The sequence below is a fragment of the Micromys minutus genome (assembly GCF_963924665.1).
Source record: "Micromys minutus genome assembly, chromosome: 33".
NCBI classification, from domain to species: domain Eukaryota; kingdom Metazoa; phylum Chordata; class Mammalia; order Rodentia; family Muridae; genus Micromys; species Micromys minutus.
In genome coordinates, this window is record NC_137968.1 from 7422039 (window position 1) to 7436177 (window position 14139).

General features: G+C 39.3%; 1 protein-coding gene across 2 annotated transcripts in view; it reads left to right on the top strand.

Moving 5' to 3' along the window:
- OXR1 (oxidation resistance 1) overlaps positions 1-14139 on the top strand; it is a 385387-nt gene that overhangs the window by 67213 nt on the left and 304035 nt on the right. For both annotated transcript variants that reach the window (XM_080909421.1, XM_080909423.1), the window contains exon 2: positions 8698-8841. In XM_080909421.1, the coding sequence (XP_080765547.1) occupies positions 8819-8841 (23 nt within the window). In that variant the 5' untranslated portion in view covers positions 8698-8818. The remainder of the gene's footprint in view (positions 1-8697; positions 8842-14139) is intronic.

Below are 14139 nucleotides of genomic sequence, written 5' to 3' on the forward strand. Positions count from 1 at the left end.
AACTGAAAGATGTGCGCAGTAGAGAAACAGGCTCAGTGGGCAGCTAGAATGTTGTCTTTGTAGTTCCTACAAACATAAGATGAAGTTGTCTCAAAAAACCTAAGAGTATATTATACAACCTGTCATCTAGATGAAAGACAAAAGAGCAAATGGGTTTTCGGCTGAAATTTTAAGTTTTAAATCGCTACCAGGCCATTGGCAATTATTGTTTTGAATATGACAAACACTGCCTAAATTCGGAGAGGGGAGGTTTTTCTGAAGAGCCTACTTCAGACTCCTGTCTATACAATGGTGTCTCGGGAACAAACGCTTTAGACCGGTTGCTGACATGTCCAGTTGAATACTCATAATGCCCGTGGAATGACTTCATCCACGATGACAGCTGCTCTGTAGAGAGAAAGACACATGAAGCTTTCTTTGCATTAGCTTGTCTCCAAGGTTACCATCTGTGCTGATCTGAAGTTTCCATGTGGGAATTTTTAACCTGTGCCAAGATAGTAGTTTCAGGTTAGATAGAAGTGGGTATGGGTATAAAACCAGCTGACAGGGGCCTTGAACATTTGTAGAGGTAATATCCAGGCTGATTTTAATCCCTCAGGTGTTAGGGCGGGATACAGTTCTGTATCCTGACAAAACTTTTTTGATGACAGTAATTGCTAGAAGGTCATGATTACTTGACCCTTCTTTGTAAACAAAAGATACTAATTTGCATATTATGCTACTAGCCTGTGTTCTTAATAGAATCAAGAGGCAAGATGGTTTTGAAAAGTGAATTATGCTCTGGGGTTAACATAATTTATACGTGCTAAGAAGATTTCAGTAAGGATAAAATAGCTTAAATATATGAGTAGCTTCAGCTAGAGATGTAACTGAGTTTGGAGAGTGCTTTGCCCAGCATAGATGTATCCCTGGGCAAACCCAACAACAACAACACCTAAATCCAGGCATTGTGGTAGCAATAAGTTTACCTTTGCAGAATTTCAAGATAATTGTCAACTATGTAGCTTTGTAGAGAGTATCAGGCTCACCTGGGTTTCATGAGACAGTCTCAAAAGAACAAACAAATAAGTAAATATGCATACATTTAAAAAGAAACAGTAAGCATCTTAGAATTCCCAAATGTTTAAATATGACCCCAAAATAAAAGAATAAAAAATAAAATGTTATAGTTGTAAAGAAAAGGCAGTTCTTTTAGTAAGTATCTTAAAGAATTTTTCATTGTTATTGCTAGTACTTAAAAAAGTCATGGACAATTTTTATTTTTAATTCATGAAAGAATTTGATATTGCCTGCCTCATAATGAGTCCCCCCACCAAAAAAAAAGATAATAGCAATGGTAATGAAGCAGCAATTTGTCCTTGTAACTGTAGACATTCATTCGTAGATTTCAGCTTTGATTGACATGGTTCTAGACCTTAGATTTGTTGCTGAATTACCATGTGCATTCCAGGTAGGATGGACTGCTCCTTTCTGGAGCTGGTACTGGGTGACAGATAGCTCCTGGTCTGCAACAGAGGCTGGACTCCTCAGGCCTATGTCTGTAGGCAGAGATGGGAATGCTTCCCAGCAGGTAATAACTTAACCGAGAGGCCTGTCATGTCTGCTGCTGAGAAAAGTTAGAACTGGATTATAGGACTGCTTCTATGGGAATGAGAATGCCATGCTGGTGTGCAGGGTTACTGAGCGATCTGTTCTTCCTCTGGGTTCCTCTGTGGTCCAGATTTCTTATCTTACAGTAAAAAGCTGCTAGCTGAGATTTTCTGATATTCTGTGGCATCTGTTTTCACAGTGTTGCTGGGGTAGCTGGGAAGGTGCTCTGTGGGTCGATGGGCTGGCAGAACTCTTCTGATTTTGAGAGATCAGCCCGTGCCCTGTTCTGGGTTATCATCTTTCTCAGAAGTACTCCTTTTAACAAAAGCAATCTACAGATTCAATGCAGCTGCCATCAAAACTCCAACTCAGTTCATCATAGAGTTAGAAAGAGCAATTTGCAAGTTCATTTGAATTAACAAAAAACCCAGAGTAGGGAAAACTATTCTCAACAATAAAATAACTTCCTGGGGAATCTCCATCCCTGCCCTCAAGATGTATTACAAATCAATCCTGATAAAAACCTCATGGTATTGGTACAGAGAGAAGCAGGTAGACCAATGGAATAGAATCAAAGAAAAAAAGGTGCTGGTTCAACTGGCAGTAAGCATGCAGAAGAATGCAAATCTATTCTTTCATTTCTCCTTGTACAAAGCTCAAGTCCCAAATGGATCAAAGACCCCCACATAAAACCAAGTACACTGAAACTAATAAAACAGAAAAAAGGGAAGAGCTTAAAACACATAGGAACAGGCGAAAAATTCCTGAAAAGTACATCAATAGCTTATGCTTTAAGATCAAGAATCGACAAATGGGACCTCATGAAATTGCAAGGAAAAGGACACTGTCAGAAAGACAAAACAGCAGCCAACAGATTGGAAAAATATCTTTACATCTGATAGAGGGCTAGTATCCAATATATACAAAGAACTCAAGAAGTTAGACTCTAGAGAATCAAATAATCCTATTAAAAATGGTGTACAGAGCTAAACAAAGACTTCTGAAGTGAGAAATATCACTTGGCTGAGAAGGACCTCAAGAAATGCTCTCAAAATCACTAGTCATCAGGGAAACAAAAATCAAAGCAACCTTGAGATTTCACCTCACACCAGTCAGAATGGCTAAGATCAAAAACTCAGGTGACAGCAGATGCTGGCAAGGATGCAGAAAAAGAGGAAAAACTCCTCCATTGTCGGTGGGGTTGTAAGCTGGTACAACCACTCTGGAAATCGGTGTGGCAGTTCCTCAGAAAACTGGACATAGTACTACCTGAGGACCCAGATATACCATACCTGGGCATATATCCAAAAGTGGTTCCAACATATAACAAGGACACATGCTCTGCAGAGTTCATATCAACCTTATTTATAATAGCCAGAAGTTGGAAAGAACCCAGATGTCTATCAACAAATGAACGGATACAGAAATGTGGTACACTTACACATTTTATTTAGTATTCCTTAGCTATCAAAACTGATTTCATGAAATTTCTAGGCAAGTGAATGGAACTAGAACCTGTCATCCTGACTGAGGTAACCCAGTCACAAAAGAACATACATGGTATGTGCTCAGTGATAAGCAGATACTAGCCTAAAATTTTTTGAATACCCAAGAAACAATTCACTGACTTTATGAAGCTCAAAATGAAGGATGGCCAAAGTGTGGATGCCTCAGTCCTTCTTAGAAGGGAGAACAAAACACTCATGGGAAGAAATAAAGGAACAAATAGAGGAGCAGGGATTGGACAAAAGATCATCCAGAGACTCTCTCGCCTGAGGATCTATACCATATGTAGCCATTAAATCCAAGCACTATTGCTGATGTCAAGAAGTGCTTCCTGACAAGAACCTGATATGGATGCCTCCTCAGAGGCTCTGCCAGAATCATACAGATACAGTTAAGATGCTTGCAGCTAACTATCGGACTGAACATGGTGACCCTAATGAAAGAGTTAGAGAAAGGACCGAAGGAGCTGAAAGGGTCTGCAACCCAATGGAAAGAACAGCATTATCAACCAACTAAACTCTCCAGAGCTCCCTGGGACTAAAACACCAACCACTGAGCATAGATGGAGAGACCCACGGCTCCAGTTGCATATGTAACAGAAGGTAGCATTGTCTGGCATCAATGGCAGAAGAGGCCAGTGAAGGCTGGTTTTCCCAGTGTAGGAGAATGCCAAGGTGCTGAGGTGGGAGAGGGTGGTTGGGAGAGGGAGCACCTTCATTGAAGCAATGGGAGGGGGATGGGAGTGGGGAGGAAAAAGGATGCCATTTGAAATGGAAATACAGAGAATATCCAATAAAAAAGCAAATGCAGAAAATAAAATAAAAAAGAACTGGTGGGTTACAGGGTGTTACCTGCGCCGAATGACAATTTTGCAGTGCAGCAGTTGTGTCTATACTGGTCGCAAATATGGGGCAGAATATCTCAACCTCTCGTTTGTGAGCAAGAGGCTACTTTCTGTCTAGTATGACACATGGCACATTTGTCCTGCAGATAAGAAAGGGCGATCTATTCATGTCGGTAAACTGAGAGGCCATAGGCATATTGTTGTGAGCTTTTCAGACACATCCGACCACCCAAATACCCTTCTCATCTAAATGAAAAAGGAGAGACATCTAAACAAGGACACACAGTACTACTCACCTGCCATCCAACCTACTGTGTGGACATCATGTCCCAGACATGTGATGGACACTAAACTATCCAGATGCATTGTGCCTGTTGCTTAGTATGACCCAGTTGAGATGCAAAGTCTCTATCTGCTCCTACATCTATCTCTCTTCTCCTTTCCCTGAGCCTGGTCTGCCCTGAACCCCCACCACCTTGAAGTCACAGAGTTCTGTGTGACTGCAACAGCTCTCAAAACGTGTCTGTGGAAATGGCTTTCAACCACCCACGGGGGCTCTGTGTGCCTGGATCAGAACTCTGCCCCTGCCTTCAGTAAGACTTCTCTGAACTCTGCAGCCTTTTTATTTTGTCTGCAGCCGCTGTGTAAGATGATTGCAATGTTAAGTGAGACCAGAATTCCCGGGGCAAATCTTAGTCAGTAAAACTTGTGTAGCTTGTGAATTCGTCACTGTCCAATAAATTCGATCATGTCTCTCTGTGTTTGAACACGGTTCACCGTCAAGCCTCTCCCTAGCTTTATGAATACTGGGGAACCTCTGGATACTCAAGAATTTAGATACAAAATAATCAAACACTTTTCTTTCTATACCGAGAGCTTATTTGGGAAAGGGCACATAACATAAATTTTATTTGCTAAATTTGATGCCATTTAATTCAAAAAGGGGGTGGTCAAGACAAGGTTTTACAGGGTCAATGGATCCTTTACGTATCCCCAGAGTTTGTAGGTAAATGAAGGTAGACGGAAATTTTTAGGGGGTGATTGATAATAACCAGTACTTGTGGTATATGAAGAGATTTGTAATGAACATTGCAAGCAAGCTCCATGAGGACAGAGAGGATAGGACATAAAATATGGATCCATGGAGTTAGTTTATGAGCAAATGAAGAAGGAAAGAGGCTGCTGGTGTCATGTGATAACTAAAGATATCTGAATTATGTACATATCAGGAGTTTAATATTCCGTGATGATTTGATTTCCTGACATTTGTTTTAAATCTTCAATATAAATGTATTTCTTTTCCATTCCAGTGCATTTGACCCATTTATGCCCATTGTATCTTGCAGTACTTGGGGTAGAATTTGAATGAATGTTTCTCCTCCTCACCAATACGACATGTAATTCATGATGTACACTCGGCATGTTTTCATGCAGTATTTATTTATATAGTTAGCATATTTGTTTTTATGGCCCAAAACCTTTAAACATTGTGATGCTTTTTTTTCAAGTAGTATTTTATAGCTTTATTGTCTCTAATATTGGATATATGCAACTTATTTATTCTGCATTAAGTGATTCAAACCAGCATTCATGGACTATTTAGATTTAAATAATACAAAATATTTATAAGACTAAGTTTTGAGCAGCTTCATTTGTGTGGACAAACTCACTGCACCAGAATTGCTTTGAATATCCCACTACTCTATTACAAAGAATTTGCAACTAGCTGAACTTGTTAAAATATAGTTTCTTTCAACTGCATTAGAAACATAAACTCTTGTTTATGAATAATCTATGTTTAAATATTTTATTAAAGCACTATCCCTGTAATCCATTATTACGTTCAAGAGCCACTCAGGATTTTAATGACTAGATTAATGGTTGGGCCTTTTGTTAACTCACGGGCTATTTTTCTTAACATTATGCTAAAACAATGATCAAAAAGGAACACTTACAATTCCCAATTTGCCTGGGCATTTAGGGACACCGTTTCACTTCATATGTCTTTAAAGATTTAATCTAACATGAAAATAAGTCATGTTTCACTGCAATGAAGGGACTGATAGTGGTTAAATTATGGTACATCTTAGCTGAAAGTTATAAATTCATGCTCTAGTTGAGAATAATATTTTTTGGTGTTGAATTCTAAGAGAACTTGTCCTTGTGAATGCTCATAAAGACAGTATTAGTAAATATTCTATTAAATCCAATAGCACATTTCATAGTTGTGGTCTTTGCTTATTATTTTCTCTAATATCTTTCATTGGAAACTCTGGGCAAAAATGCCCAGTATAATTCAATAAAAGAAATTAGATTATTTATTAAAATAATGACATCCAGACACACAGCTCTCTAAAGATAGGATTAAATATATCCAGAAGAATGTATAGGACTGGAAAATACCCTACGCATATTGTTCTTGGTAACTGAGTTCTTGATAAATTCCAGGTAAGTGAGGCTGAGGATAGCTGTGGGGTTGACAAAAGGTAGAGTTTCTATAATCTAAGCAATCTCCAGCTACGTGCCTTAATAGTTAACCAAAGAAGGGGGATAGTTGACAGTTTCTTTTGGAATGTACTCGGACATTTTAGGTTGTGGAACTCATGACTGCTTATTCTACAAGAGATCAAAATTGTCCTCAGTTTCTGGTCAAAATTGTAACCCATTAGAATTAAGCTCATTTCTCTGTCCTAACTATAGTGACTCATCTGCTCTCGTACAAATCCGCAGATCTTCATTTCCTGTTTAATTTTTATCCATCATCTTGTATTTTTCTTTATTAATTTTAAGTTGTAAACTGAAATGTAGAAGAATTTGTTCTAGATCACCATTATTTCAGAATTTTAGTACATATTCCTTGGCTCCATTAAATCTGGACCCCAGGTGAGGCAGGACACCATGGCAACCAGAGGATGTGGCTGAAGCTCCTCATCTTATAGCAGACAGGAAGAAAGTAGAGTGTATCAGCATCAGGAGGGGACCAGGGCAAGGCATAGCCTTGAAGGAGAAACCCAAAAAGACCAACATCATCTAGAAATGTTCTCCCATCCCATAGTCCCACTATCTTTCAATCACAGGTTTAAACTTTTAACCCACCCGCGGATTAAGGTAGAGCCCAGTGACCTAATCAACAAACTGACCCCGCAGAGGTGATTTGATCTAATCAACTGACTATATTGGGTCTATCCAATCCAATAGTATCATGATTATTCTTTCACATAATCCACAGCATTTATTTTTAAGTGCTAAGTAGTTAGGCACAATACATACTCGTTGACTATTAATGAATCTACGAAAAATGAACTTTAATATTATTATAAAGTATTCGTGTAAAACCATTAGCCATTCATAGGCTGATTCTGCCTCTCTTCTACTGAGGATTCATCCTTCTGTGAAGGACACAGCAGTTATAAAATACTCCAGGGTCAAGGTTACTTACGTTTTGAGTGTGGGATAGACTCTTCTAATCTTTCACTCTCTGCTTCACCTTCTCGTGTGATAGACACATTAGTATGTATTTGAGTATACAAATACCCAGAGAAATTGCAGAATTTTCTCCTCTTCATCTTGATTTACAGTGGCCAGAGGACCATGTACTCTGATGAATAAAATTTAGGCAGAAATGATATGTAAACGTTAGGCCACATAATCTCTTAATTTTTTTTCTCCCTTCTGATGGCTGGAGTGCAGACACTCACTGGCACTCAGCAGACAAAATAAGGTAGGAAGAGGACACGTATGTTGACACATGAAGGAAACATGCTTGATACAGTGGAGTTATTCTTTCATAGACTTCTGTTCTTCAAGCTATTTTATGCAAGAGACAAGTAAACTGGCCTGCTAATATACTAGGACACTGGATTTTTTTTTTAACTTTTAACTAAGATTTTTTTGGTGGTAACTTATAGGTATCTTCTTTAGAAATTCTTTTCAAATCTCCGTAACTAAACTAGAAGACTCTCTTTTGTGCCTGTATGTAGACTGTAGTGGCTTTTGTTGAAAATCTTCATTTTAATGTAATGACTTTTTTGTATAAAATATTGCTTGGAAATAGGGTCAGTGTCTTATTTAAGAGTTATTCATCTTTATTCCAAGCCTATACCCACGCTGGTGTTAGCGCCTATAGTATATGCTCAATAAGCATTCTTAGAATAATAGAAAATATCCTGAGCAGTTAAGAGTGATAACAGCATTTCGGGGTTAGTTGTTCTCTGAGAAATAATTGGTTTAAAATTATAGGACAATATATACAATAGATACTCAAAAAATGTATGCAGCAATATTTGTTATGTAAAAACTCTGAACCCTTCTCCACCATGTTACTTCCTATTTCTACAACATAAAGCAATGGTGAGTGCATTTGTGTTTCTTTTAGATGAGTAATGTGACCATGACTCACGCCAAGGTCTTTGTGTTTTTTTGTATTGATGCATTTACGCGTTTATTTGTGCCTTCTAGTGTCTCCGCTGGAAGAAAAATGAGGATGCTAATCATTTTTTGCCAAAAATGTGTAAAACTAACTTAAAAAGTCGAACTTTGATTCCTTTTATTTTATTTGGTTTTATTGATAAGGAATCCAACCACTCACATGGCCTTTTAGATTCTATCACGCATATATGGCGTCTGGTTTGCCTTAAAATAGAATATGCTTTGGTGTATGTTTCTCTGTATTGCAGCTTCCAGTCTGGTTGAAAGAAACCTATTGCTGTTCCTAAGATTCTGTCCTAGAAACATCCACGTTTTTGTTTTCTCCACAGGTCCTCTCAAGCCCTGAGTACATAAGTGGCCGTGCCTGTGGAAACGGGCAGTGGTCCTGTCACGCGGAGGTATCAACTCCCTATCCTGACTCCAGAGCCGACTTCATCACAGATTGCTGCAATGTCTGTATCTAATCTGTCATGGTGAGTGAATTGCATTCTAACCTCAAAACCAAACACACGAGCCCAGGAAGGGGGGTGGTTCCTGAGTGTTTACCTGGGCGTAGAATTTTTAAAAATGGATTTTCAGAGTGTCTTATATAAGAGTGAGAAGAGTTTGTTTTTCTTTTTAATTTGCTTTTAGATAATTTGGTATGTGTTACTTCATTTCCAGCATGTCTTTCCTTCTCCTCCCCTTCAACTCCTTGTGTTCCCCACTCCTCAAAACCATGACTACTTGTTCTTGTTCTTGTTTATCTTATTACGTAGATCCACCCGCTGGGTTATTCAGTGTTTCTCATTTTCATATGTGTTTAGTGATGACCAAATGGGATTAGGTACCCATTAGTGGCTCGCCTTCGGATTCTTTCTCTGTTTTGTGATTTATCGGTTACCTGTGGTACTTCATCTAGGGGTGAGGGTCCTGTGAGATTTCCATCATCCACATTTAACACTTTCAATGCTATTGGCACCCCGGGGATTCTAGAAAGGGCCCAAGCCTCGCACTGAACACAAATGGTACTTAATATCTTTTTTCCCACACTAGGGGAATTGGAACTTGGAAGAGTGCATCTTTCTAATGTGCTTTCCAACAAGTATCTGCTCTCTGACCAAGGACTAATAGGCCAACCACAGAGCTTCACATGTAGAGTAGGCGGTTGCTCATCAGTCTCTCTTTTCTTTAGGCTTCATGTCTCAAAAATTTTTTAACTAAATGAAACTAAAAAAAAAAAAAAAAAAAAAAAAGACTCAAAATTCCATCATAGGTCCATATTTCTGAATAACTCCATGCTAACTCATCTTTGGTTTTTGGTGCCTGTTTAATCCTGTCTATGAAAATAAGGCCAAGAAGTTGGAAGATAACTTCCTGTAAATCAACAGTTTCTCTATACCAGCGAGGAACAGTAATATCGAGGGATGAATCTGAATGTCAGAATTCCTTTTAATAGAAAAAAATGAAACTGTGAAGTATTTAAATATAAAGAAAGAAAAGTGTCAGCATGTAATACCAGACTGAGAGAGAAGTCTGCTAACTCCCAATTTCTTTAAGAACTCGTTTCATTTTCTTCTGCAAACAGAAATGGCATCAGAGTCAGGATTCATTTACTGATTTGCTATAGCTCTGTGAATTCATTTTTAGATAAGTAAAGAGTTTATTTAGGGTATAATTATTTGTTTAAATTCAGTGCAGTGTTCTGAAGAACTTAATTCTTAATAGCTTCCTTAGAATGTGTCCTTGGATTTTTAGGTGTGAGTGCTGAGTGACTCATTTAGATAAATAAATAAATAAATAAATAAATAAATAAATAAATAAATAAATAGAATTAGGAGATTTAAAATATATTCTGAACACTACTAATGAAATACTTAAATGGGGAATTATCAACCTAGAATATAATTTACTCTTCTGTTCTTATTAGGATAAAGTTATCATTACATTTTCAAAGGAACTTTAATTTCTCTAAGTCTTATGAATCTTTTTAAATTCATTTAAAAGGGTGACCCCTTTTGTAAAAAAATAATTTTAGCCTGGAAAAGCTGGGTGAAATCAATCTTCAAAGGCCGTACACTTGCTTAAGAGAGGAAAACGCTGTCACTCAAGCAAGATGACCTCAGTTCAAATCCTCAGCACCCGTGTGTGGAATATTGAGCTTGGGTGAGCATCCCTACATTTTCTGGCCTAGGAGATGGGCAATGCGTGGGGCATGTGACCATCCACTCTACCTGAACTGATGATCTCAAAAAGTAAAGCCCACAGCAACCGAGAAGGGTAAAGAGTGTCAACTCTGACCTCCACATATATGTGCACATACGAACATGTACCTGCGCAATAGGACCAGAAGATGAAATGAAACACACGGAAAACAAACAGAACATCAAGGAAGGTGGGTGGTCATGGGGAGGAGAAGAGAGAGGAGGCAGAGCAGGAATGGAAGAAGAGCATGAGGAAATGGAGGAGGAATGGGACCGGAGGCGTGGCTCTGGGGAAGAAGAGATTGAAAGCCAATGTTGACCATAGAATCTCAGACTCCGGTGAGTGTGACCCAGCACACAGACACAGCACAGGTCTGACACAGGCAACTGTCGTGGGGAGCCTCACTTCACCCTGCTGGGATGACATGATTTAGGGTCACGTGAGACAAGGTGAGCTTCAGCAAGAGAGAGAGTCCATCAGCTTAATTGTCTGTCACGGCTCCCATGGCTTGGTGGGTGTTCTGCAAATGGAGGCTGTAGGGAGGAGTGAAAAAAAAAAGTGAAACGGGCAATTTAATGAAAACACCACCCTTCATCCTAAAATGGAAAATCTACCTTTAGAGTGCACTGGTAAAATCCAAAATGTCTGAGATGTTCATGCTGGGGGTCCCCAGGTAGGAGAATCGATGCCCGGGGGCTGCAATTCAACGCTGCCCACATTAGACTCCCATGGAGAGAGAGCTTCATCTGATCCAACAGTCACCATGGTGCGCTGTGGCATCCTTCCTCTTAGCATCTGAGCTGCCTCTTTCTAGTAACGAAGGCCACATTATGAGTCCACGCTATTCAAGTTAAGCTACAGTCGCGTCTCTTCCTCTTGTAAGAAGTGACTAACTCTCTCCATATTAATCCCTGTCAATGTCACACCTCCGAGCAATTGTCCTCTGCATTCTGAAGGATCGTATTCCTGTAAATATTTCCTTAGGGGTGTTGAGCCGCTAACCAAGGTTCAGTGGAAACTGTTCATAAACTTACATGAATTTAATGGAATTATTGCCCCGTGAATATGGTTTGGTTTGAGGTCCAGAAACAAAGACTGCCTCACTCTGGAAATAAGACGTACTGTAATTGAAATGTTATAAGTGCATGCATCCTTGAGTTATTTTAACAAGCATGTAAAAGATACCTGCAGGGGAAACTAAGTCTACAGTGTGCCGATGATAGTAATTGTAGCAAAGGGAGACCTGCGTTTCCAAGATTCAAAGCCACAAAGAGAAGACTCCTCTAATGAGGTTTATTCTAGATGTGGATAGCAGCCCTATTGGGTTTTGTTGTTGTTGTTTGTTTGTTTGTTTTTGTTTTTACTGATTTTATTGAATATGTTTTATTTACATTTCAAATGTTATCCCCTTTCTCGGATTCCCAGTCATATTCCTTATTCCCTCGCTCTTCTTCTATAAGGGTATATATCAACCCATCCACCCACCCACCCCCTCCTGCCCTGATGTTCCCTTACACTGCAACATCAAGCCTTGGCAGGACCAAGGGCTTCTCTGTCCATTGATGCCCAACAAGGCCATCCTCTGCTGCATGTGCAGCTGGAGTCATGGGTCCGTCCATGTGTGCTCTTTGGAAAGTGGGTTAATCCCTGGGCTCTCTGGTTGGTTGATATTGCTGTTCTTATGGGCTGCAAATTCCTTCAACTCCTTCAATTCTTTCTCTAACTCCTCCATGAAGGACCCCATTCTCAGTTTTGTAGTTGGCTGCGAGCATCCACCCCTGTATTTGTCATGTTCTGGCAGAGCCTCTCAGGAGACAGCTATATCAAGCTCCTGTCAGCATGCACTTTCTGGCATCAACAATATTGTCTGGGATTGGTGGCTGAATATGGGATCCCCAGGTGGGGCAGTCTCTGGATGGCCTTTCCTTCCATTTCTGCTCCAAACTTTCTCTCCATATTTTCTCCTGAGAATATTTTTGTTTCTCCTCCTAAGAAGAACTGAAGCGCCCACACTTTGGTCTTCCTTTATCTTGAGCTTCATGTGGTCTGTGAATTGTATCTTGGGTATTCTGAGCTTTTAGGGTTTATCAGTGACTGCATACCATGGGGGTATTTTTGTGACTGGGTTACCTCACTTGGGATGATATTTTCTAGATTCGTCCATTTGTCTAAGAATTTCATGAGCTCATTATTTTTAATAGCCGAGTAATACTTTGTTGTGTAAATGTACCACATTTTCTGTATCCATTCCTCTGTTGAAGGACATCTGGCTTCTTTCCAATTCCTGGCTATTATAAATAAGGCTTCTAACATAGTGGAGTATGTGACTCTGTTATATGTTGGAACATCTTTTTGGTATATGCCCAGAAATGGTATAGCTGGGTTCTTAGGTAGTACTATGTCCAGTTTTCTGAGGAACCACCAGACTGATTTCCAGAACGGTTGTACCAGCTTGTAATCTCCCTAATATGTTTTATGGTTCTTCCAAGTTGTACTTTTGAAAGACCCTCTTCTGCCTGTTTTTCTTGTTAATTTTAGTACTGAGTTCACAGTGAAAACTCATAACAGGGCTGGTGAGATGTCACAGGTGTCTGCTATCTGATGACCTGCATTTGGTCCCCAGAATGTATACAGTGGAAGATAAAATCCTGCAAGTTGTCCTGTCGCATGAACATGTATGTTTTAGGAGGTTAACATACGTACACACATACTAAATTAACACAATAAAATAAACATAAATAAACAGTTAAATAAACTTTCAAAGTGAATGTTATTCTGTGTGCATTTTTGCCTAATTCCCGTAATATTGTATTCAACCTTAATAACCGTTTCTTGATTTTAACAGTAAAGGCTCAATGCAATGCATGTTTATGAGTGGAGCATTGACCCCCAGTTCCCACACTAACATAGCAACTAAGGAAATGTAAGTTAAGATACACTTCATTTCTAAAACTATCTAACCAATAATCTTAATTTCAAATAGCTAGTCCAAGAGAATTTCTTATTCACATGGATTAAAAGATCTTTTTTTTTTATCACAAGTAGTCATATACATGTATGACACTTGTTTTACACACACACACACACACACACACACAATTCTCAAATGCATTAGGCATTATAATGCTTCCAGATTTTTAGTAATAGAGGAGAGCAGTGGGAATTGACTTTAAGATCTCCATGGAGATAAAAACAGGTGTTTCACGAGTCTTTCTGCTCTGCTCATATTCATCAGCTGAAGACAATGGCTGAGGTGCTGCTGCTTAGGATAAAATGGAGACATGCTCAGGATCGATTGCAGACATTCATGAGCAGGTGGCAACTTCTGGTTAAGATCTCTGGAAAGGAAATGTCTTTGGCAGCAGACACAATTAACAGGAGACGCAGGAAGCTCTAAACAAGCAGAAAGAAGAGTTCTGTCTGCAGCTCAAATGAGATGGTGTGAGGCCAGGCCAGTGAGTTCCTCCCAGAAGCACACAGCCTCCTTCCCAGTTCCTATCAGTTCCCATGGTTTGCATTTTATAATGTTGGATAGTTATATCCACCCGGCAGTTAAAATGCCTGATTTTCGTTAGCATTAGTGAGCA